This window comes from Panicum virgatum, chromosome 7K (assembly GCF_016808335.1).
Source record: "Panicum virgatum strain AP13 chromosome 7K, P.virgatum_v5, whole genome shotgun sequence".
Classification (NCBI taxonomy): domain Eukaryota; kingdom Viridiplantae; phylum Streptophyta; class Magnoliopsida; order Poales; family Poaceae; genus Panicum; species Panicum virgatum.
In genome coordinates, this window is record NC_053142.1 from 36,175,380 (window position 1) to 36,200,855 (window position 25,476).

The window sequence follows — 25,476 nt, forward strand, 5'->3', positions numbered from 1 at the left end:
ATGATCAGTTCTTTGGTGTAGCTTTTTATTTGATTTAATCCTTGTTTAGTAGACTTTAATTATGGTAAATAGTTTCTGTTCGTAATAAATCATGAATTTGTTTCTGCATGTTCTTTTTAAGTAGCTTAGCTTGTCCAGGAAGTTTGAGCCTCAGTTCATGACTAGAAAAGGAGCTAAAATTGAATCTTGCTAAACTGATGTCTATTTTGTTTATTTTATCAGAATTAATTCTGTGTATATAAAATCATGAAAAATTCACAGTAGCTGCTCGTCTCTGTTTCAACCTCCTGTTAAATTTTGAGCTTCTGCTCTGCTTCAGTTTGACCTGTGTAATTCATGCTTGTTCTAGATATTATCTGAGTGAATGAATTATTCTGAATAAATAAATGGTTAGATGTTATGGCATGATTTTTACAGGGTAGATTACTTTGTTCATGTTCTGTTTAGTGTAATTTTTGCAGAATTTATTACTGTTTTTACTCTGAGTAGTTGATTTATTAGCAAACTATGTTTTGTTTGTTATAGAAAACCACCCCCACTTGTTTATGGAGTAGTTCACTTCAGTTGTGCTGTTGATCATGATGCCTTGTGTAGTTAGATTTGTTAGTTAACTACTCTATAAACGATTGCCCATGTGTTATGTTTGTTTGCCAGTTGTTAGCCTACAACTTTACCATGATCTGAGTGTATTTATAATGTCACCTCTTGCATTTCATATAGATACGACTGCCTTATCGGACGGGACGTACGAGTTGATCCCGAAGTCTGACAGAGGTGATCCAGAAGTCCAGGTGAATGCAGCTGAACTAACTGAAGCCCCGAACCAAAGTTCGGAAGAGCCTAGAGCTGAAATAGTTAGCAACTACCGAGAAGGCAAGCCCCGGACATAACCTATATTTCAAATTATTATCATTTACTGTTATTATTTACTTGTGTATTTACAGTTCTTAGGATTTGAATTGAAACCCTAGATGCATGATCCTAGGAACCTATGTACTGAACACTAGACGCGAGATCGACTACTTGCTAAGCTTATAGGACCGGTAAAAGTCGAGTGATTGTCTGTCACTCGCGAGCTTTATAGGAATTGTTTGTTTACTTCTGTTATCAATATAAGGACGACGGACGGGGTTGTGATCGATATCATGACTTTATGTGAGACCCCGTCTGTGTTGATGAACTTGCTAAGGTCGCGGTGTGTGGTAGCGGTGGTTAAGTTTTTGAAAGTACTAGCCACATGCCGTAAATATGGTACGCGGTAAGCCTAGTAACCGATTGGACCGGGGAGTGGATATACCTTTCACTCTCTCTTTAGAGATAGGTTTTTAAATGTTATTGTTGATCAACACTACGACTTCAAGGGACAAGGGTGGACCGGGCACGGGTGGACCTTGGAGCCCTGTAGTCGGGGAGAGTGACCCTATCCACAAGCCGGAAAGAAAGGTCAACGGTTGTTTGGGAATGACCCGACGGTGTTCCAGACGTGTGTGCTAGGTTATCCTTGCAAGGTTGAATTTCGATTCAGAATCGTCCGCCTCTCACGATGAAATGAGACTGCTTGATCCCTTTGCCACACAGAGTAAGAAGAGCAACAATACTTTAATCAATCTTGATGTTTGCTTAGATTTCTACCATGATTGGATAGTAGTGGCTTACATAGAATGGTTAATCTACTAGAATCTTGAAAGCTAAAACTTGAAAGTAAGGATCTACTCTTTATTGCTTTTCAGCAAAAGGAAAACCAGAGCCTCACAAACCTTGCATAGTCTAGCTATAGTGGGCTACTTATACCCGTTGACGATTAAGTCTTGCTGAGTATTAGAATACTCAGCCTTGCTGTTGAAACCCTTTTTCAGGTATGAGTCTTGAGGGCCAGGTCGCTAGTTTGACCTATCCCTGCTCTTTGCCTCCTGGCTGGTCCGTAGAGTGGGATACGTCTTCGGCCGGCAATGACCATGACGAGTGATACCTTGCTTGGGCTAGCTTGGTGCCATTTTGCGACGTGTTGTAGTCGTCGTGTTTCATCTTCCGCTGTTTAAACCCTAAATCTTTACACTTTTGGTTTGTATAACTATTTTACTTAAATTGGCTTTGTAATAATAGTTTTTAACTGGTTTGTAATCATTACTATGCCTGTGTTGTAAAATTTTGGTTGTAATATCTCTGGACTCGCCTTCGTGCGGGGTATGCTTGTTCGATCCGAGAACCGGTGGTTGTATCGGGACGTTACCCGACAGACCCAGAATTATTCCGTTTGAAGTGTGTTTGAGCTAATGTTGCTTTTATGGTGATGGCTTGCGCACTTGAGCCGGGATAATTTAGGCGGTTCTGCCACAGGTATGGTGTGATATTTACCAATCCGTATGTTTGTAGGTAATATTTAAGTACGACTCCACACAGGATACGGGTACCCCGGTTCTCAGCCCTATGGAGGGTCAGGTGCCTCGCATGGGGCTCCGTTTCAAGGAACTCAGTTTACCTCTATGACATTAGCTGCAGGGACTTTAGATAAATATGTGGTGCATAATTTTATTTGCCTATGTTTTATGGTTTACTATTTACACTCAGGATCACAACAGTTCACCGGAGCGGGGCCTTCTTCGTATCACCCTATGCCGCCACCAGGAGGATACCAAGGAGTTTATTCCTATCCACCACCACCTCCAACACAAGGTACGCATAATTATTTGTACGGAACTACATTCACCTATTTAACATTGCTTTAAAAAAAAGTTTTTTGTGATCCGTAGGGTGGTCTCAAGACAACGACGAGGTCTCCTTCGACGACTTTACACGGTTGTTTGCTACGCCTGCCCAGGACGATAATCCCAGTTTGCATACACCTCTGGCTCAGTTATGCCGTCCTGTCAGAGACGTGAGGCCACTGGACCGTCATAGCTACCCTACAGATCACGTACACGCACAACGTAAGAGAGGTCGGCACGGTAGGGGTGGTTTGTTGTTGCCACTTGTTTCTCTATTGTTATTATGGATATGTCGTCTTGGTTTTCATATTTTGTACTCAAACTTTGTTTATGCTACCTTGCAATGCAAGGACACTTTTGCAGTACCAATGAACTGTTAGACCATTATATGTTATATAAATTGTATTACGATAAACCGAGTTCTAAGTAATCCGTGCGGCACAAAGTTCGTGGTAGGAACTTCTTTGAGTCATTGTATTTTTATGTTCATACGAAGGAAACGAATATGTGATTTTCCAAATTGGAAAATCGAAATGAAGCCCTTTTTTAACGTTGTTTTCGGGGAGCTGGGCAGAAGGAAAAGAGGCTCCTAGCTAAAATTGTCTCGCCCTGCTTCAAAACTACAGGGCGTGCGCTACGGCTTTGACCTACGGATTTCCTGGGAAACGAAGTCATAGGCACGTAGGTTCAGGGCCAGGCCAACTATGCCAATAGCACTACGCCAATAGCACTCATCCATAAACCGGTGACGGGTACAAATAGCATAAAGAAATATAACCCGCCTATCCACGAGATCGACTCTATGGCATAAAGAAGGCCTTCTGCTGCCAAGGTGTAGTCGTTGATCTTCTAAATGCATGAGACTACACTAATTAGTTCGAATTATGAATTCAGAATGCTGCAAGTACGGGAACCGTCATTGTTTACAAACCAAAGGCACATTCTTTTTATTGTCTTTTATATGAATAGTATTACGACAAACCGAGAATTTTTTTTCTGAATTTTTGGTAAAGCAAATGAGGGTCGGCGGTATCTAGGAGGCGGCCGCCCCGCTGCCGGGCGGCCGGGGCCGGTCTTCCAGGGGCTTTTCTATAAAAATTTTCGTAAATTTTTTGCAGAAAGCCCCAGCCGCCCCGCAACAGGGCGACCTGGGTATATTACTGTAAATTTTGAAAACATAAATATATTTTTATAAAAAACGAAAATAAAAAATAAAAAAAAAACCGCCCCGGAAAGCAGCAAACCTACCCCCTCTCGGCCTCTCTCCTCCCCCCACTCCCCGCACCGTAGCACGCAAAGCGTCCGTCCCCCGCGACGGTCCAGGAGGCTCCAACCCCGCCGCCTCCGCCCCGTATACCCCACCTTGTGCCATAACCCCGTAGGACGCGGCTGCGTCGGCCGCCTGAACTTCCGGGGGGTGGGGCGCAGCGGCAGAGGCGGCGGCACCGAGCCCGGCTAGGGTTCCCCTCTCTCCATGGACGGCGGCGAGGGTCGGACGTTCAAGGCCAACTTCACCGGCGAGGGGGTGAAGATGCTGCAGGACCGCGTCAAGGAGAAGCTCAGGGAGCTCATGGGCGACTACTCCGACGACACGCTCGCGGTGAGCTGCCCTCCTCCCGCCCCCCACTCCCCCCTCCAGCGCCGCGGCGCGGCGCGGCGCGATCCCCCGATCCCGCTGCTTAAACCCTAGCGTCTCGCGTGCCGCTCCACGGAGTGCGGCTCCGTAGCGGGCGGCGCGCGGCCGTTTGGATTTCGCGGAATCGCGGCTGTCTGATTGCCTTCCCTTTAGGGCCGGGCGCTTTGGCGTTTTCGTTGTCCGCATTGGGGTTTATTAGTGTGGTTCGTGTGCTTTTGAGGATTGGTGGCGTGCGATTGCCTCCGCGCGTTTTAGAATTTGGATTTTGTTTTGGGATACATGGCATTTAGCCGCATATGGAACCAGTTATACGTTATTTTTTGAAGAACAAACTCCAGCGGGTCTGGTGTAGTGGAGGAGGTTAAAGCATAAGGCTGAGCTCTCTCAGTTTTCCTGCCGAACATTATGCAGTGGGCACAATTTGTGTGATTGATATTAAGTGTGTGCTTCTATCGAAGAGGCAAATCCATAATCCATTAAGATTGCTGATCAATCAATTTCTTCGCATTGTTGCTCAGGAGTATGTTGTAGTGTTGCTAAGGAATGGGAGGCGCAAGGATGAGGCTGCAAAGGAGCTGCAGGTTTTTTTGGGCGATGACAATGATGCATTTGTATCCTGGTTATCTTCTTGCAACCGAACCTTTCTTAATTCATTTTTTTCATTTACCATGTATTTCCTTTGACAATATCATGGATCTGTCTATGATTGTGCAGGTTATGGGATCACCTCTCCTCAAATTTGCACCTCTATGTTCAACCTAAAGCTGCCGCTTCTAGTGATGAACCTAAAAGCACTCGCAGTGCCGGTAGAGGATTGCCTGCTCGCAGTGTGACTAGCAGCGTACAAATTAATTGTGAACCTGAAGCTGAAAACCAGAAGACAATGAAAACTCATCAGAGAAGAGATTGGGGAAGAACTGTTCGAGAACAGTCAGAAGCAGTTCCTCTTCGAAGTGTTGTAGCCAATGTTTCTCATGCAGAGGAAGATGAGTTTCATGAATCACATGCAGATGAAAGGGATTTTCATAAATCACATGCTGGAAGACGAACCCGCTCTCCAGACATGCATAACCACAGAAAGAGGAGCAGAGATGCAGATGCACGATCTACCAAGGTTTTTTTAATCCTCTTCAATTTATGCTTGTTGTTTTGCAAAGCTTAGCAATATTGGCAACATCTTTTTTCTTTCTTTATATATCCATTTGCTAATTTATCATGTGAAATAGATGAATATGTTAGGTACATGCTTCTTATAGTCCTCAAAATCTGCTAAATGAAAGTGCTAATAGTATAGCAGTGTTTTATTTTCTGTCGCGACTCTCGATATTACTTCCTAGATGGTAGAATGGAGTACCTTTCCCAGTTCACACCACATGTAGTCTGTTTTGATTTTATAACTAGAACATTACTATTGTCTTCACCCCTGGTGAAAGCATAAGTAAAACCCTGGGCAAACTAGGTAAGTCATTTGCATTTATTAATTGAAGGTAGCACTATCTGCACTCCCCTCTTTCTGTGTCTGTCCCATACTCCCATGATAATTTGAATGTTCCCCTGGTTTGTTTTGTTGCTCTGTATAAAATTCTACAAAACATGGCTTCTTTTTTGTTGGGCCTATGCTTGTAATTTGAACAGTGAAATCTGATTGTGTACCACCTTCAATAGGACGTCAGGATGGGCAAACCCTTTTCTTTACAATTGTATAAGTAGTGTATAACCCTGCCTATGTTTAATCCTGTTATAGGATTCGCATTGTGGGAACCTCTGGTTGTTATCTTGTCTTAGTTGCAGCGACCAGAAGTGTGTATCCTCTGCTCTATTTTATAGCATGTATTTTGGAACCATGTAAACTATGCAAGCAGATGTATCTGGATTAACAGCTACCCTGATGGTTACACAAATGGTATTCTAGATTTGTAGTCACATAACCTCATTTTGAGAACTTATTCCATGGTACGCAGTCATGTAGGGGTGAGATGTTCATAGGATGTGAGTATGGGCAATGTGAATATTTTCCTATTTTGGTATGAGCAAAGATAAATGATATTAGATCTACAAAAGAGCCTATACTGCTCAACTTGAATTGATGCCCTGGAGTGCTCATAATATGTTGTGTGCTTTATCTTGTTTTCTTGTTTATTATACCATTATTACCGATAACTGATGTAAACTATCCCCGCTATTTGTTCTTTGAGATAATACTTTTAACATCTTTTCAGAGGGCATCCCACCCAGTTATTGGTGCACCACGCCGACTTCTCCAGTTTGCTGTTCGTGATGCTGTCAGAACTGTGCAGCCAGTGACTCCTAGATCAGAATCAGCTTCCAAGCGACTTCGTTCTGTGGTGTCTACATTGGCGTCAGATTCCACACTTGATATTACTCATATTAGGTTACAGAGAACAAATTCAGATGGGAGAATACCAGGTGCCACAGCAGCACTAAGGGCTGCGGCTGAGGCGGCTGAGGATGCTATCAAGGGCAGCTTTTCGGGGAGTGTTTTTAATAGATTGGGGAGGATGCCCACAATAAATCATACCGAAACTAGAGATCAGGATCCAGAAGGTGAAGAATATGAGAATATAGATAACATACGAGCAGAAAATCAAGTTGAATTTTATGAAAGAAATCAGTATGGTGGCAGTGATGCTTACATGCATGACCAGGAATCAGAGGAAGCTACAGGTTCTGCTCCCAATATTGATGAGTATGATAGGTATAATGGATTGGGTTCTCGCCGAAGTACATTCCCTTCTAGTGGTGGCAAAGAGTCATTAGTATTAGGCTATGTAAGGGGAGCTGCTGAAGTAAGAAACAGAAGATTGATAGCTCAGGGCGCGCATGCTGGTTCAGGACCAAGACCATCTGAAAATGACTTAAATATTTCTGCTAACATTAGTATGCGGAAGCTTCCAACTCATGAAACCAGGGATGCTGTTGTATTTGACCCTCAAGTGCCAGTGGAGAAGGTTGCTGATGCGAGGAAGTCAAATGCGAAAACTGCACATGCTAATGATATGGTCATGACTGATAAGTCCAAAGTAAGTTCTTGTCTGTTCTTTTCCCCCCTTAAATTATATATGTGATTTACCATAAAGTTAACCAACATTTGAGTTCCTCGCATGTTTGGTGCTTTGAGGTTTAGAGGTATAATCTTATCTAAATTTAATATTTCAAGTCAAAGCATTCAGAGCAGAATGCTTTCGCATATCCTTAGGGCAAACCATGCCATGCTATTTGACACCAAAATCATCAAAAGACCTTGGAGTGAAGAGAGAGTCCAAATAAAACTCATGTAGCTCGATAAGTTGGTTTAAAAAATGTGGCAAGGAATACAATAGATTTTCAACTATTGTTTATTTGTTTCTCATTTGTTTTCTTTCATGTTTCCTGCCTACATGTTTATTTTGTGACGATTCATGATGCATTGTATTTTCTGGATCATTTCTGATGCCTCATTCTATTCTAATTTCTTGAAATACATTCCAGGATTTTGTACATTCGGGTTCTATGTTGGAGGTGCAGAAGGCTTCATCACCTGGTATGTAAAGCTGCTTGGTGCTCGCTTTTTTGAAGCGACTACTGCAGTGCTTTAATTGGTAACCTTAGGGAGATATTTATGTGGAAAACATTCTTTTATTCCTATTGGAGCTATGCTTTAATTGGCATTTCCTGTTGTGGTTGATATATCAAGTAAACAAAGAACTGTTCTATTAGGGATTTGGAAAGGCTAGTTACGAGTTATGATATCATTAGGACTGCTATTGACTGACTTAGTTCTTATCTCTGAACTGACCTACAATTGATTTCACTAGGGAGCTGCTTTTTTTATAAACAATCTTTTTTAATACTAGATTATAACAAAAATATGCATGGGTTTGACATCTGCTTACTTTTGTGGTGTATTAAGCTTTGATACGAGCACCAAGTTAATTTTTTTCTTTAAAAGATATTTATTTTATCATCACTTAATATTAACCTTTTGTTTTGCCCATTGACCTTTTTTAACCCTGTTAAATTACTACTCCCTCTGATCACAAATATTAGTAGTTTGAGGTTTGTCCTAAGTCTAACTCTTTTTTAACTTTAACAATCAATAGCTAAACATCCACATAGTTTTTCAATATAAGCTTGAGGCTATTAGATTAATCATGAAAAGTAATTTCATAAGATAAAACATTTTCTTTTTGAAACAAATCAACAATTTATTTTTATTGAAATTGATAGTCGAAGTCACTTTGTAGACCATGTCCAGGTCCTAAAACTGCTTATATTGGTGATTGTAGGCAGTACATTTTTCATGTTCTCTCTTTGTTTTTTCAATTCCTCTTGCCTTGGTGACTAAAAGTTTCTGTTCTTTCCCCCCTTCAGCTGTTGGGCCAAATACTACAGGTCAACCTGAAGGTGGCCCTGATTCTAGAACTGTCTTTGTTAACAATGTAAGTATTCTGCGGCTTTTTCCTTATGGTCATGTAGCTGAAGACTTGCACTCATTACTAGTTTTGTTTCCTTTTAGGTACATTTTGGTGCATCGAAAGATGCTCTTACTCGACACTTCAATAAGTTTGGGGCTGTCCTAAAGACCCTTATGGTAACTGATGGCATCACTGGTCAGCCAACTGGGTATGAACTCTTAAGTCTTATATGTAATTCTGAAAAAATCAGCTTTGTTAGGCAGTATCCTAAGACATTTTCTTTTTCTCCTTTTGACTTATCAGCTCAGCATATATTGAGTTTTTGCATAAAGAATCGGCAGAGCAGGCATTAACCCTAAATGGCACATCTTTTATGTCACGCATTTTGAAGGTAAAAACCTCGACCAAACTCCATGTTTACTTGTACAGTTCGTTTTTTTCTAGTGACAATATGGATTGCTACATGACCTCTAGCTGCTTTAGTAAGATTTGCTAGTGTAATTCTCCAATGTGCATATATATACATTTAGTTTCAAGTTGAATTTTTCTCAATCCATGCAAGGGCAGCACAATATATGCCATAACTTTTGTCAGTATCTTTATTAGTGTTTTCCATATTGGTAATTTATGACGAGAAGTTATACTCCGGCTGTTGCAGTTGATATTGTGCTTTGAGCATTATTGCCAAACTATTCCCAGCATCAAGGTCTTAGAAGTAACTCAAATCATGTTGCGCTGCAGGTTGTTCGGAAATCCTCCACTGAAGCAACCCAGTTTCCTGGCCTACCCCGTGCTTCTCGGGGATCACCCTTTGCTTCAAGGCTCATTAGAACTGCGTACCCAAGGCCTACCTTCCCTGGTGCTACCCGCGGGCGACTGCCACTCAGAGGTGGTGCCCGCAGTTTACAGTGGAAGCGTGGCGCATCTGATTCCGTCGATGCTGGAAAACCTAGTCAAACTACACCTGCAGCTCCTGGGAATCAGTTGGTCACCCCAACCACACGAAGCTTCACCTACACACGCACTGAGCCGAAACCAAATGACGGTGCGATGGCGTGACTGGCAAGGCGCAGCATGCCACTGTTCCTGATGAACCTCGCAGAAGGAGCTCTTGATTGATGGCTGTCGTAGTTCATTCAGCCACTTTTGGTACATATTTAAGTAGCTGCAGATCTTAGTTTGTAGCAGGCTGTTTTTTTTTGTGCACGTCAAAACTTTGAGCCATATTCTATGAGCGGCGTTCCGTTTTTTCCCATCGGCACACGTGCTGGTTGGCTGTGGGTTTGTGGGGGAGTAAAATCTATATAAAAAAATAGTAAAGGAAAAGACGAATGCGACAGGAACGCTGGAACAATTGATTATTAAGCCTCCACGGTTTCCATGTCGAATGATGATCATGTCCAAACCTGTAGTTTCAGTAAACGTGCTTCATCTTACATCTACAGGTGCGTTTAGTTCCCAAACCAAAAATTTTTTTGTTGTCAAATCAACAGTTTGACCAGATGTCGGGAGGGTTTTTCGGACACTAATTAAAAAACTAATTTCAGAACTCACCTGGAAACCGCGAGACGAATCTTTTGAGGCCTTTGACCGCATCATTAGCACAAGTGGGTTACCATAGTACTTATGGTTAATCATGCACTAATTAGGCTCAAAAAATTCATCTCGCCGTGTACATCCAAACTGTGCAATTAGTTTTGTTGTTTAACTACATTTAGTACTCCATACACGTGTCAAAGAGAGGCGCAAATTTCGAGGTGAAAATTTTTGCGAACTAAACGCGCCCTATATTTTCTTTTCAGCTTTCTTGGGTCAGTTTTTGTAAATAAATGTATAAACCATGGGGTGCATATGGGATCTGGTTGCCAACTGTACATGCTTATACGTATTTCAACTTCTTTGTCTTTCCTTTTCCTATAGTCTATCATTTTGTACATAGTAGCTCTGTCTTCAGCACGGCTAAAATCTGGGCGTCTGCTGAGCTGTACATGCTTCGTCAGAGAAGAGTGCATTTTATCTTGGAATCAGCGAAACTCACGGGTAGCTGAAATCCAAGGTCTGTTCGTATTGACCACCGAGTCGTGAAAGTCAGGTGACTGGAAGGGGCCACTACGGAACTACCTTTGTCGTAACCCTCTAATTACTGTCTCCCTCAAGCTGCTGCCTCGAGTATTCCTTTACTAGTTTTGGTTGGATTTGTAGGTGGTGCAAGTGGCGGGCCCAGGATCTCAGAGCTGGGTATTCAAAATTTCATATGGTGTAAAAAAATTTACAGCCTAAAGTACATATTTATTGCACATAAATATAATTGAGTACCAACAACATCAATTGTTCATTACTTGAAATCGAACAAGTATTCAAGTTTCAGAAAAAAAAATTCCTCACTGCATTGCTGCTAATTTTTCGCAAAGTAATATGTAATCACAAATTACAATGACATATTTTCACCTAAATCACCTTGGTTCACTTCTTAGGCTGGCTTCTTGCTCTGCCTTGTGTGCGAGTGCACGTGCGCGGCAGCCCTGTGCAACACGGCAACCCTGTCCCCTGCGGCCCTGCGCGGCTGTGCTTGCTCGGCGCGCGCGGCAGGCGGCCAAAGTCTGGCCCTTGCGCGTGCTTGAGCCGCGAGCGCGACGTGGCCTGCGCGCGGGGGCGCAGGCGACGAGCGCCGAGCGGCCGGGCGCTGGCCGTTGGCAGCTGGGTGCTCAAGGCGACGGCCGGCGGGGCCGACGAGCCCGCCGCTCAGGAGCTGGGAGACCGCCGCCGCTAGGGTTGCCGCTAGGATTAGGATTTGGGACTTGGGAGATCGATGGAAGGGAGGCTCGGTGGCTGGACAATGAGACAAGAGAGCAGCCGAGCGGACTGGGCCTGTCGCGCATGAGGTGAGCCGGAGGGGTCGTGGGCTTCGGTGGGGGCTTCGACGGTCGTGGCTGTTTGTATATTTGAGTCCATTTATGTTTATTACACAGTTTTTTTGTTTTTCTATATATTTAGGGAAATACCTATATATATAATTTTTTTGCTAAAAATAATAGGTATTCCGCTGAATACCTTTGCTGGGTCCGCCCTGCAACGCCCGTGACGTGCGCTGCCAAGGTTTAAAATATAAAAATATCAGTCTCATCAAAGAAAAGAATTAAAATATCAGAGGAGTTGTTCTGTCCTTGCACTTTTCCACTAATCCGAGTCCGTGATTGAAGGCGACCTGTTTCATTTAACTAACGGCAACTCGAGATTAAAAGTTCCCCGATCGACCTGTTTCATTTAGCTAACTGCAACTCGAGATTAAAAGCTCTCCAATCTTCCCATTAAAATCAGGTTGTTTTCACCTTAACGGCATATGTTGTGGACTATGGTGGACGTACGAGTAGGATTCTTCCGATCTTTATATCATTATTACCAAGCCATAAGAATTGATCCCTCCATCCTAAAATGAGAGGCACTGTTTTAAGTTTGACCAAATTTAAAGAAAATAATAATAATATTTTGAATATCAAATGAGACTAATTAGATTTGAAATAGATTTTCATAATTTTCTTATTTGATGTGTTGGATGCTAATATTTTTGTATATAAATTTTGTCAAACTCAAACTACTCCCTCCGTCCCAAAAAGACTGTAATTCTTTGACTCTTAGAAATTGCGTTTGACCGCTCGTCTTATTCAAATTTTTTATGTATATTATAAGACAAATAAAATATTATTAAAATATCATTAGTGCTATAATAAGTCATAACAAAAGTGATAATATTTGTAAAAAAAGTTGAATAAGATGATTAGTCAAACGCAGTTTCTAAGAGTCAAAGAATTACGGTTTTTTTGGGACGGAGGGAGTACTTAAATTTACTATAAAGTAAAATATGTTACGTTTCCGGGATTAAAAACAAGGACGCCCTGTTCTGATGCAGAGCGCAGAGCTGCTGTTTCTGCTGCAGCCACGCCCAGCCGAGCCCATGCCGTTGCCACGGTGGCCAGCACCAGTACTCCCCCTGAACGTCACATCGCGTCCGGGACAAAGGCGCCACTCCAAAGTCCAAAAGCGCCGGCGCCAGTGCCAGTGCCAGCGCGTCACCGTCCCAGAGTCCAAACGAAACAATTGCAAAAGGGCAAGGCAAGGGCGTCAGGCATGACTCGGCCGGCAGAATGTACTGCCATCCCTGCAGGCGATATGTTACTCCGCTGCTACGTAATCACCTAGTAGTAGATAGCATTAGATAGTAGTAATGACCAGACGATCTAATCCTTTTTCTGGAGAGGATTAGACCAGACGAGCCGCTGGCGATTAGTGAGCGAGTGATCAATGGCAGGGCCCGACGCGACCTGGCCAATGACACGATCGGTCCTGCACCTGCAGAGGTTTACCACCAAACAGATGGCAGCTGCTGCCGCGCGCACGGCACACTCGGTAGTCGACACTCCGGCACTCCGCTAGTCCAGTCCCAGCTCCGGCTCAGCTCTCCGTGCGCCGCCACGCTCACCAGCTCCGTCGTCCATGGCATCCGCCGCCGCCGGGCTCCCTCTCTTCCTCTTCCTCGTCTCGACGTTGATCGCCGCCTCAGCCTCGCCGTCATCGGCAGCAGCAGCGGAGGCGCGGGCGCCGCAAGACCTCCTGCTCGACTTCAAGGCGTCCCTGCGGGACCCGTCGGGCGCGCTCTCCGGCTGGTCGCGCTCCGCGCCCTACTGCAACTGGCCGCACGTCACCTGCACCAGCGCCGCCGCCGCCAACGCCGCCGTCTCCGTCTCGCTCTCGCTCCAGGGCCTGGGCCTCTCCGGCGAGCTCTCGGCCGCCTCGCTCTGCCGCGTGCCGGGGCTCGTCGCGCTCAGCCTCGCGTCCAACGCCTTCAACCAGACCATCCCGCTGGACCTCGCGCGCTGCGCCTCGCTCGCCTCCCTCAACCTCAGCGCCGGCGCCTTCTGGGGCCCGCTCCCCGAGCAGCTCGCCGCGCTCCCCGACCTCGTCTCGCTCGACCTCAGCGGCAACAGCATCGAGGGGCAGGTGCCCGCTGGCCTCGCCGCGCTGGGGCGCCTCGAGGTGCTCGACCTCGGGGGCAACCGCCTCTCCGGCGTGCTCCACCCGGCGCTGCTCCGCAACCTCACCGGCCTGCACCTGCTGGACCTGTCCGGGAACCAGTTCCTCGAGTCCGAGCTGCCGCCGGAGATCGGCGGGATGCGCAGCCTCAGGTGGCTGTACCTGCAGGGGTCAGCGTTCACCGGCGCGATCCCCGAGTCCTTCCGCGGGCTGGAGCAGCTGCAGGTTCTTGATCTCTCCATGAACAGCCTGACCGGAGCCGTGCCTCCCGGGTTCGGCCTCAGGCTTCAGAAGCTCATGGCCCTGGACCTGTCGCAGAACGGACTCTCCGGGCCGTTCCCGGAGGAGATCGGCAAGTGTTTGATGCTCCAGAGATTCGAGGTGCACGACAACGCCTTCACCGGGGAGCTCCCCGGCGGGCTCTGGTCGCTGCCGGACCTGCGCGTGATCCGGGCCCAGAACAACCTGTTCACCGGCCGGTTGCCCGAGTTCCCCGGCGGGCAGTCTCGGCTCGAACAGGTGCAGCTTGACAACAACAGCTTCTCCGGCGGGATACCTCAGAGCATCGGCCAGGTCCGCACCCTGTACCGGTTCTCCGCGTCCCTGAACGAGCTCGACGGCAGCTTGCCGGACAACTTCTGCGACTCCCCGGCGATGAGCATCATCAACATCTCCCGCAACTCGCTCTCCGGCGCGATCCCGGAGTTCAGGAGCTGCAGGAGGCTGGTGTCGCTCTACCTGGCCGGCAACGGCCTCACCGGGCCGCTACCGGCATCCCTCGGGGACTTGCCGGTGCTGACGTACATCGACCTGTCGAGCAACGGCCTCACCGGCGGCGTTCCGACGGAGCTCCAGAACCTCAAGCTCGCGCTGCTGAATGTCTCGTACAACGACCTCTCCGGCCGCGTGCCGCCGTCTCTGATCTCCGAGCTTCCGGCCGTGTTCCTCCAGGGGAACCCTGGGCTGTGCGGCCCCGGGTTGCCGAACGATTGCGTCGACGCGCCGTCGAGGAAGCGTCGGGGGCTAGCGCTCGCCGCGACCGTGGCGTCATTCCTCGCCGGCGCGGCGCTGCTCGCTGCGGGAGCATTTGCAGTTTGCAAGAGGCTGCACGGCGGGGAGCCCTCCCCTTGGAAGCTCGTGCTGTTTCACCCTGTCAAGGTCACCGGAGAGGAGCTGCTCGCCGGATTTCACGACAGGAGCATCATCGGCAGGGGCGCGTTCGGGAAAGTTTACCTGATCGAGCTCCAAGACGGGCAGAACATTGCGGTGAAGCGGCTGGTGAATTCAGGCAAGCTGACGTTCAGAGCGGTGAAGAATGAGATGAAGGCGCTGGCGAAGGTCCGGCACAAGAACATCGCCAAGATGCTGGGGTTCTGCTACTCCGACGGCGAGGTCAGCGTCATATACGACTACCTGCAGATGGGAAGCTTGCAGGATCTGATCTGCGCTCCGAAATTCACCATGGCGTGGAAGGACCGGGTGAGGATCGCAATGGGTGTAGCCCTGGGGTTGGCGCACCTTCACCGTGACCATACTCCCCAGGTGCTGCACAGAGATCTGAAGGCGAGCAACGTGCTACTCGATGACGAATTTGAGCCTAGGATTACCGGATTTGGAGTTGATCGTGTTGTCGGAGAAATGGCGTACCAGACTTCCATGGCTTCGGATCTGAACTACATGTGCTATGTCGCACCAGGTAAGAATTTTTTGCACTTCAGAATGCACCCAGATTGCAAATCTTGAAAAAAATGAGCAGTTCAGCAATCGGAGGCATTTTGCACAGTAGGCATAATATCTTGTGTGTTCCATCTCATTCTTTTCGCACAGTCTGAATATCAGTACTAAAGAGAACTGACGGCAATACAATTCACTGATGCTGTTCTGGTTGTTGTTTCTGAAACCAGAGCAAAGCCGCGCCAAGAATCCGACGCACCTCATGGACGTGTACAGCTTCGGGGTCATCCTCCTGGAGCTGGTCACCGGGAAGCCGGCGGAGCAGCCGGCGTCCGACGACTCCGTCGACATCGTCAGGTGGGTGCGCCGGCGGATCAACGTGACCGACGGAGCGTCGCAGATACTCGATCCCTGCATCTCCCGCACTGCGCGGCAGGGGATGCAGGCTGCCCTCGAGCTCGCCCTGCGCTGCACGTCGGTGATGCCCGACCAGAGACCGGCCATGGATGAGGTCGTCCGGTTGCTCCAGCCGCTGTGCTTCAGCGTTCATCCGCAGACACCGCTGACCGCTGAAATCGTTCTGGAGCCTTGAATGCAGAAGCACGTTGAGCTTGCTTCTGCCCATGGTAGCTCAAGAGTTCAAAGAGTATGTATCACTGCATAGCCCTTACTTGTTGTATTTGTATATAGCATGACAAACAGAATAATGAGAAGGGATCAGCGTGATCACAAAGCTTATTCTGTAACCTCTTGAGCCAGATTTAGACCAGAAGGAAACAGCAGGCATCACAGAAACTGATACTACTACCAACACCCAGATATACTACACAATCTATTGAATTATTTCAACACGACATCATGCATACAAAAAAGGAATTATTATTCGGTTACATGACATGAACATACAAATATGCAGAGGCTACAGACGGGCAAACAAACTGAACATTATTATAGGAAACAGGAATTAAAATGTACTAACAGCTACACACACGATGTGGTTCCTCATCGCATCTCCGCCAGATTTTTGCTTCACGTTGAGATGGAGCTCTGCCTCTCAAGACCGCAAGCGGTTTGCAGAGAGCCTGGAAATAAACTCAATTCCCACCAAGGTGTACCTTGGTGGTGCTCACTATGTTGCCAATCAGTGTGGCAACGCTTCAATCTTCCATATCTTGTGCAAGATCTGCCCGGGCCCTTGCTCGGGTCTGATAAACCTTTCTTCCTCCTCTAGTGGTGGTGGTGTTGCTGCTACTGCTGCTGCTGATCCAGCTGTTGTTGTTGCTCACTACATCGCTCAAGAAGTACCAGCAGATTGTGCTATGAGGATGCCCAGGTAAAAAGCCAACCTGAGGAGCCCGGCATGGAGTGGACCTCCCGGATTCCATGTCAAAGACCATGCCCTGATCCCTGCCACGCCCACCAATCCAGTATACACAGTTGCCCCTTAGTCCTGGCACACCCTCTGCATACATCGACACTGCATTGTTCCTTCCCACAAAGAGCGAGTAACCTCCCAAGTCCTTCACCACATCCCAGCAAGGCTGGCGCCGGGGATAGTACCTCAGAACCAATATCTCATTTTCTGAGACGCGGCGCTGACCCCCTCCAGGCAGCTGCAGAGTAACAGTGCAACTCGCGTTCCTCCAAACCTGGTACAGATTACCCTCACAGAACACCAAGTTCTTGGCACTGGTGAACGCAGACACGGTGTCATATGGTGGTGCAAAGACAGTGGCAGGGTTGAATGGGAGGTTGGCATCGGACAGGAGGGGCTCAACTGTGGCCGGCGCGTTGAGGTCCGGACCTTGAGATTCAGGTGGAACTCTCTTATACGGGATGGATGCCTGGGCACAGAGTGTGAGCCTCAGTGGGATGGGTTCCAGCTGATTACATATTCGGCCCTGTTCGTATCGCATCATGCGAAAGCTGCGCTGCTGTTGGCACCTCAGGGGGCGGAAATTGATGGTGCGTTCGGCAGGCCGTTGGAGCACAGAGAACTCCGGCTCGGAGGGGCCCGCCTCGTCGGTGTTGGCGGGCTTGCGGCGGCGGCGCTCGGGGAGGCGGAGCACGTGGACGTCCCCGCACTTGGTGAGGCAGTAAACCTTACCTTTGTCGGTGGAGACGACGTCGGTGAGCTGGTCGCCGCTGGTGAGGCGGACGGGTTCCATGACGGCCCACCTCCTGGCCCCGGCGGTGACGTAGGCGATCCTGTCGATGTCGCAGATGGCGGCTGCGGCGAAGTCGTCCTTGGCGGGCCTCGGGGTGAAGACGACCTTGGAGACCCAGCGGCTCTCGTAGATCAGGGGCGGGAGGAGGATCTCGACGGCGGCGATGGGGTTGAGGAGCACGAAGACGGTCTGGCCGGTGAAGAGGGCGACGGAGAGCGCGAGCCAGCCGTTGCTGGAGCCGACGCAGCGGCTGCCCGACACGATGGCGGTGAGCTCGAAGGACCTCCGGGTGGGGAGGGAGGCGGCGCGGGGGCACCAGCGGGCGTCGTCGGCGACGACGAGGAGCGCGGGGGAGGGCGGCGCGAGCGCGCAGCGCCAGGCCGTGCAGGCGCCCCGCGCGCTGGCGTACCACTTGAGGTCGAGGCGGTCGCCGATGCGGCAGAGCAGATCCGGCGGCAGGTCCGCCCAGCGCCGGAACGGCGCCATGGCGACGGCCGGATTCGCGCCGCTAGGGTTTGGGGGCGAGGAGGGCGGGGGCGGGGGCGGATGCGGATGCGGGCGATCCCCCCCCCCCCCCCCTCCCCGTGGGGAATTTTATGATCCATTCTCTTCTCCGGGTGGGGGGGTGGTTTTACGGGGGAGCCCCTCGGGATTACGACGCCTTCGCGAAACGGTCCACGTCCCGGTCCGATGCCGCGGCCGCCGCCGTCGCCGCCCGCGTGAGCATGGCTGCGGGCCGCCCGCGCGGCGCAGGCCGCCACCCCGGTGGCCGGCGTGGCGGCGTGAGTTGTGTTTAGATACTTCAAGAAAAAGTCACATCGGACACTGTAGTGTACTGTAGTATTTTTTATTTGTTTATGGTAAATATTGTCCTACCATGATCTAACTAGACTCAAAAGATTTGTCTCACAACGTACATCAAAACTATGCAATTAGTTTTTTTATTTACCTACATTTAGTACTCCATGTATGAATCATTTACTATATTTAATATTTCGATATGATGGAAAGTTTGGATTTTGGATGGGTTTTTAGCATCTAAACACACCCTTGACTGCGTGAGGCAGCACTGCAGTGTGGTGGGTCAGGTGGGCGTTGCGTGACGTTTGCAGACGACGCGTGGTAAACGGCTAGCGCGGCCCGCCGGGCTCGCGGCTTTTCCGCGAGAAAAAAAAGTAGTTTTTGGCTCCGCTTTTCCTCTCTGAAATTTGAAACCGGTCCACCAGCCTCCTCGAATTCTCGAAACCGGTTGCAGGACCTCCTTGAGCGGGTTTAAGGACAGTTTTACTATTTTTCTTTTATGTTTATTTTAACTGAATTTTTGAAAAATCATAGTAAATCACAAAAAAATCATAAAATAAAAAATTTAATTTTGTTGGACTCCACATGAGTAGGTATACGCAGTGAACATATTATATTCTATATTTTAGTAATTTTTTTTGCTATATCTTTAGATATATATTTTTCTGTAATTAATTTATAGCTACAATTTTCGTCATCCAATTATTGTGAAATTTTTATGGTGGGCTAATTATTATATGATTGAGCTGTAATAAAAATTTTATGATTATTGAATCATATATGACTGAGTTATAGATTTATCTAGGTTTATCTATAGATTCGTCTAGATTTTTCTATAGATTTATCTAGTTTATATAGATAAATCTATAGATCAGTCAAACATTATCTAATAATTATAAATTTTTTACTACAGCTCAATCAAATAATGATATGTCCGCCATAAAAATTTCACCATAGTTGGACGACGAAAACTAAAGCTATAAATTAATTACAAAAAAATATATATCTAAAGATATAACAAAAAATTGTACTAAAGTATATTATATAATATATTTACTGCGTATATCTACTCATGTGAAATCCAACAAAATTGGATTGTCTATTTTATGATTTTTTAATTTACTATAATTTTTTAAAAATCCAATTAAAATAATCATGAAAGAAAAATAGTGCACCGCCCTCAAACCCGCTCAAAGAGGTCCTGCGACTAATTTTGGGAGTCTAAGAAGGCTGGTCGTTCGGTTTTAAAGTTCAGCGAGGAAAAACAGATTCGGTCCAAAGTTTAGAGAGGAAAAAAAAAAGGCTTTTTCCTTTCCGCGAGATGACGCCGAACAAGGGGGCCCAACAAGGGCCTCGGGCCTCAGCTCCGCTCCTCTGCTTTCGGCCCGTTTCCTCGCGACCGCCCTTGAGCTCATCCGACGGCCGGGTCTTCTCCGAGTGAATGGGGATGAGTAACTCAATGGAGATCGATGAGCGCGACCAGCCCCGCCCCTCCCTCGTCCGCGCGTCGACGAGAGCGGCCTGGCCCCAGCTCGGCCCGGCTCCGCACCGCGACGGTGAGGGGCGGCTCCGGCGCGGGACAAGAGGGCCATCCTGGAGAAGCGGTTCTCCCGCTAGATCCGGGGGCCTCGGACGTGGGGGAGCCAAGGAGGAGGCCCGACCCGGCGGCCTCTGTAGCGGAAAGGTTCCGCGCAAAGCGGCGGCGTCGGGGTTCGCCGGTTCCGATTGAGGCGGCAACATCTGAGTCTGAGGAGAGCTCCACCGCGCGCTCCAGCCGGCGTCTTGCCCAACTCAGGTAGTATGTCCACCCTTGCTACCCCTGCAAGTTCAGGTTGATTGGTGTCAACCTATTTTTGCAAGTTCGCGTTCAAGACTGAAATTGTCAATGGAATGAACCTCTGTGCATTTCCAAGACTGAAATCGCCAATGAAATGAACATCTGTGCATTTCCAAGACTGAAATTGTCAATGAAATGAACCTCTGTGCTGCTGTGCATGTGGAATCAGATAACACTTGTAGCTTTTAGAGAAACTAAACTAAATTGAACCCTCCATGGTATCAATCATTTGGTTTACTACAGCTTTGGTTTACTTTAAGCAGCTGTAACTTCGCTAGACCTTTACTTGTGGGATTCTCTTGCTGTATGATAATCTCTTTGGCCATAACAATGCTTGAGCATGTTAATTTAATAATTTGTAAGTCACAACAAATCTTAGTAATAAGAAATTAAGAATCACAGATATGGCATCCATTTTGCAATAAATGAACCAGTTACATACTCAGGGGAGGCAAGCAGTTCTAGGACTACAAACTAAACAAATCTTCTATCATGTTGTCTGCTTGAGGATCGAAGGCATGTGTTTCTATTTTTTTCTCTCTCCCTACCTACCTGTGATCATATTAATTCGAGTTTGCCATGATTGCAAATTGTTTTATGCCAGGCTCTTTGTTAATGCAATAGTAATCATGCTTTTAGTGAACCCATTTGTTCGCTACCTGTGATTTCAGGATGGAACCTAAGCAGTCCAATGTTGGTGATGGATCACAGGACCCTTCTCCTGGTGGCAACAATTTTCCCTACACCTGGATCCCATACATGTATGGCTACCAAGGTCCTCCATCTTGGTTCCCTCAAGGATTGCCGCAGCTTCCACCCAATGCGTCAATGATGCATCCAAGTAGCAGTGGTCCACAAGTGTTTCATCCGGCTGAAAATGCAAATGCATCTGCGCAAAACGATGAGGAAGATGCGGAGGAACGGCCCGTCTCAGAAGCACCTACAGGGAAAGAAAAGAGGGCAAAGGTGGTCAGTAGGATCAAGTTAAGCAATTTCAGCCCAGACGAAGATGTAAACATTGTGAAGTCATGGCTTGAAATAAGCTGTGATCCAATTACAAGTACAGGACAAAAAAAAGATAGCATGTGGTTAAGGATTCTGGAACGGTACAACTTGAGGAGGGGATCATACCCAGAAAGGAGTGTGAGGTCTCTACAGAGCCGTTGGGACATTATCAAGGCTCAAGTGGTGAAGTTCTCATCATTCTATGCTGATGTCAATCGAGAGAATCCTAGCGGGATGTCGGATGCCGATAAGGTTTGCGATTTGTTGACCCATTTAATTTCTATGCTGGTGTATCTCTCTAATTTACTAGCAGCCAACTACCTGCATGTTATATATCTATGCATTTTGTTGTAAATTTAACAACTATTATTTTCTACTGCAGACCACTCATGCAGCATCTATTTTTGCTGGTGTACTCAAACACAACTTTGGGTACCTGCATTGTTGGGAGATCATGAAGGATGAGCCCAAATGGCAGGATCGAAAGGCCAGAGCATTTGCGAAGTCAGCTGGATGTGATGGTTCTGGAGAGGACACCATCAACCTTGTAAATGACAATTATAGCCCTACTGGATCAGCTGAAAACGCAAATGCATCTGCGCAAAACTATGAGGAAGATGCGGAGGAACGGCCCGTCTCAGCAGCACCTACAGGAAAAGAAAAGAGGACAAAGGTGGTCAGTAGGACCAAGTTAAGCAATTTCATCCCAGAAGAAGATGTAAACATTGTGAAGTCATGGCTTGAAATAAGGTGTGACCCAATTATAAGTACAGGACAAAAAAAAGATCGCATGTGGTTAAGAATTCTGGAACGGTACAACTTTAGGAGGGGATCATGCCCAGAAAGGAGTGTGAGGTCTCTACAGTGCCGTTGGGACACTATCAAGGCTCAAGTGGGGGAGTTCTCATCATTCTATGTTGATGTCAATCGAGAGAATCCTACCGGGATGTCAGATGCTGATAAGGTTTGCGATTTGTTGACCCATTTTATTTCTATGCTGGTGTATCTCTCTAATTTACTAGCCACCAACTACCTGCATGTTATATATCTATGCATTTTGTTGTAAATTTAACAACAATTATTTCCTGCTGTAGACCACCCATGCAGCATCTAATTTTGCTGGTGTACTCAAACGCAACTTTGGGTACCTGCATTGTTGGGAGATCATGAAGGATGAGCCCGAATGGCAAGATCGAAAGGCCAGAGCATTTGCAAAGTCAGCTGGAGGTGATGGTTTTGGAGAGGACACCATCAACCTTGTAAATGACAATTCTAGCCCTATTGGATCAGCTGAAAACGCAAATGCATCTGCGCAAAACGATGAGGAAGATGCGGAGGAACGGCCCGTCTCAGCAGCATCTACAGGAAAAGAAAAGAGGACAAAGGTGGTCAGCAGGACCAAGTTAAGCAATTTCATCCCAGAAGAAGATGTAAACATTGTGAAGTCATGGCTTGAAATAAGCTGTGACCCAATTACAAGTACAGGACAAAAAAAAGATGGCATGTGGTTAAGAATTCTGGAACGGTACAACTTGAGGAGGGGATCATGCCCAGAAAGGATTGTGAGGTCTCTCCAGAGCCGTTGGGACACTATCAAGGCTCAAGTGGGGAAGTTCTCATCATTCTATGCTGATGTTAATCGAGAGAATCCTAGCGGGATGTCGGATGCCGATAAGGTTTGCGATTTGTTGACCCATTTTATTTCTATGCTGGTGTATCTCTCTAATTTACTAGCAGACACTACCTGCATGTTATATGTCTATGCATTTTGTAAATTTAACAACAATTATTTCCTGCTGTAGACTACCCATGCAGCATCTATTTTTGCTGGTGTACTCAAACACAACTTTGGGTACCTGCATTGCTGGGAGATCATGAAGGATGAGCCCAAATGGCAGGATCGAAAGGCCAGAGCATTTGCAAAATCAGCTGGAGGTGATGGTTTTGGAGAGGACACCATCAACCTTGTAAATGACAATTCTAGCCCTACTGGATCAGCTGAGAAGAGGCCTATGGGCAGGGATTCATCTAAAGCTGCCAAGAAGAAAGCAAATTCTTCTGCGGGTTCAGCATCATCTTCGGAGTATGCTTCGAGGATGCAAGATCTATCTTCGCAAAAGATTTCTATCCTGCAAGAAGAATCTGTGCGTAAAAATGATCATTTCCAGCAACTTGCCTGTATAGATGAGAAGCGCTTTGAGGCAATGCGAAGCTACAATCAATCACTGTTACTCATTGAGCAAGAGAAGATTCAGCTCATGCGTGAGAAGCATGACATGGACAAGGTAGAGAAGGAGAAGAAAGAGGATGAAAGGATCCTTGGGATTGATCTTGATGCTTGCACATCAGCTCAGCGAGTATATTACGAAACTCTTCAGGAAGAAATTCTGGAAAAGATTGCAGCTAGGCGCAGGAAGAGACGGGGGCCATGAACCATGCATGGGACTTGAAACCTTATTTATTATATCAACCAATGTAACCTTAGTTGAGTGTGTAATTGTGTTAGTTGTTGAGTGTGGACTTGGAACTATTATTTGTTGATTGTAAATTTATTGGCCCCCATCACATTGTCGAGCGAGATGGCGATCTGTCCCTCACCGTATTGTAGAGGATTTATTGAATTTTCCCCCCACCGTGGCATCTCCATGTTTGCTATATCCAAGATTGGGACCGAGGTGTGGGCTAATTGATGTTGTCAACACGACAAACACCCTGTACATGTCTGCACGTGAGTTTCCTAGGCATCTTTTATGACTGCTTCAGCTTCATATACTCATTACAATCATCTGTGGCGGCCAAAATTTCCCAAACACGTGATATTAATCGAAAATGCCTAACCACAAACGACCTGCTAGCATACACTACATGTCGATATGGGTGCGTACAAATCTTAGCTATTATTACATGATTGATCACATAATATGACGATACCACATGATATTTAAACTCCTAACAATAATTTATCTAGTGCTGAAGAGATCTCAGCCTCATCCACCGGTGCTCCATGAGATCATATTGTAGCTGAAAGTGCCTGTTTTGATCATTAAGCCTATGGTGTGTAGCGACAAATGCCTCCCTGTTTGGATTGTTGCGGTACGGAACAGCTAGTTCTTTGATGTCCAAGAAATCAGTATTATGAGCATTGTCTTGTTCATCATCAACAATCATGTTATGGAAAATACTGCAAGTCATCATTATATCATTAATGTGCCTACGGTCCCAACCATACGCGGGTCCTCTGATCACCACAAACCGAGTTTGCAGGACACCAAATGCACACTCTATATCCTTGCATGCACTTTCCTGTTGAGTGGCAATAGTGTTGCGTCTTCTGCTCCATGGGGTAATGAATAGTCTTAACAAAGGCTGCCCACTCAGGGTTAATTCCAACGACAAGGTAGTAGACCATGTTATATGTCCTTCCATTGACCGCAAACGACACAGGGTTGAACGTCCCCTCAGGTAACCAGGGAATACATGGGATCATGAAGAACGTTAATGTCGTTGTTACTTCTAGGCATGCCAAAGTAAGCATGACATATGCATAGGTCATGTGATGCAACATCTTCTAAGATCATAGAGGGATGCTTCCCTCTGCCCATGAACTGACCCTTCCACACTATGGGGCAATTCCTCCACTCCCGGTGCGTGCAATCAATGCTTCCTAGCATCCTCGGGGACCCATGATTCTCCCCCTCTTGAAGAAGCCTAGCTACATTGGCTGCATTGGGTGCCCATAGGTAATACTTGCCAAAAACTTCAATGACAGCCGATAGAAATGATGCAAAGCTTTTCTAGCAGTTGACTCACCAATACGCACGTACTCGTCAACAGCATCCATCGGGACTCCGTAAGCAAGAATGTGCATAGCCACGACACACTTTTGGAGAGCTGATACTCCCGCTATAGCCGCTAAATTAAGGTTTATTTAGCTGGCTAAACCATATAATTAATCTCTATTTATTGTTAGTTTAGTATTGAACTTCGTCATTTACAAATTTAGTATTTCGTCAATGATGTAACAAGAGAATGAAGCCCAAGACGTAATTCAGTATACGAAATTTTCTTGATTTCATGTTGTCAGCGTAGTGGGGACGGGCCCCCACTCCCTTGGATAAAGGTGCGGAGGGCGACGAGCAGCCCATCCGCCCCCGGCGACGGCCCGGCAGACCAAGTAGTTATCCCATACCCGGGTGCCTACTCTGCC

The 25,476-nt window shown here is 46.8% G+C and overlaps 4 protein-coding genes across 5 annotated transcripts; 3 read left to right on the plus strand and 1 right to left on the minus strand.

The window, feature by feature from the left end:
- The first annotated feature begins 3,958 nt into the window (after positions 1-3,958).
- Positions 3,959-10,128, plus strand: LOC120641217. 2 transcript variants are annotated; one of them, XM_039917247.1, is made up of 10 exons: positions 3,959-4,305; positions 4,860-4,960; positions 5,056-5,455; positions 6,561-7,049; positions 7,128-7,382; positions 7,831-7,882; positions 8,713-8,780; positions 8,858-8,964; positions 9,060-9,147; positions 9,498-10,121. In XM_039917247.1, the coding sequence occupies exons 1-10, from the start codon at positions 4,180-4,182 to the stop codon at positions 9,813-9,815; spliced, it is 2,004 nt and encodes a 667-aa protein (XP_039773181.1). In that variant the 5' UTR covers positions 3,959-4,179; the 3' UTR covers positions 9,816-10,121. The 2 variants fall into 2 exon arrangements, with proteins under 2 accessions (XP_039773181.1, XP_039773180.1); XM_039917246.1 differs by having other exon boundaries at positions 6,561-7,382; positions 9,498-10,128.
- A 2,924-nt stretch (positions 10,129-13,052) lies between these two features.
- On the plus strand, positions 13,053-16,253 carry LOC120641218 (probably inactive leucine-rich repeat receptor-like protein kinase At5g06940). The gene is made up of 2 exons (XM_039917248.1): positions 13,053-15,480; positions 15,689-16,253. Exons 1-2 carry the CDS (start codon positions 13,248-13,250, stop codon positions 16,048-16,050), a joined length of 2,595 nt encoding a protein of 864 aa, XP_039773182.1. The 5' UTR covers positions 13,053-13,247; the 3' UTR covers positions 16,051-16,253.
- A 7-nt stretch (positions 16,254-16,260) lies between these two features.
- On the minus strand, positions 16,261-18,222 carry LOC120641219. Its single transcript, XM_039917249.1, has one exon. The coding sequence runs from the start codon at positions 18,110-18,112 to the stop codon at positions 16,616-16,618; it is 1,497 nt and encodes a 498-aa protein (XP_039773183.1). The 5' UTR covers positions 18,113-18,222; the 3' UTR covers positions 16,261-16,615.
- Positions 18,223-19,864: 1,642 nt separating this feature from the next.
- On the plus strand, positions 19,865-23,909 carry LOC120641220. Its single transcript, XM_039917250.1, has 5 exons — positions 19,865-20,222; positions 20,936-21,521; positions 21,652-22,233; positions 22,364-22,945; positions 23,072-23,909. The coding sequence occupies exons 1-5, from the start codon at positions 19,897-19,899 to the stop codon at positions 23,699-23,701; spliced, it is 2,706 nt and encodes a 901-aa protein (XP_039773184.1). The 5' UTR covers positions 19,865-19,896; the 3' UTR covers positions 23,702-23,909.
- Positions 23,910-25,476: the final 1,567 nt, after the last annotated feature.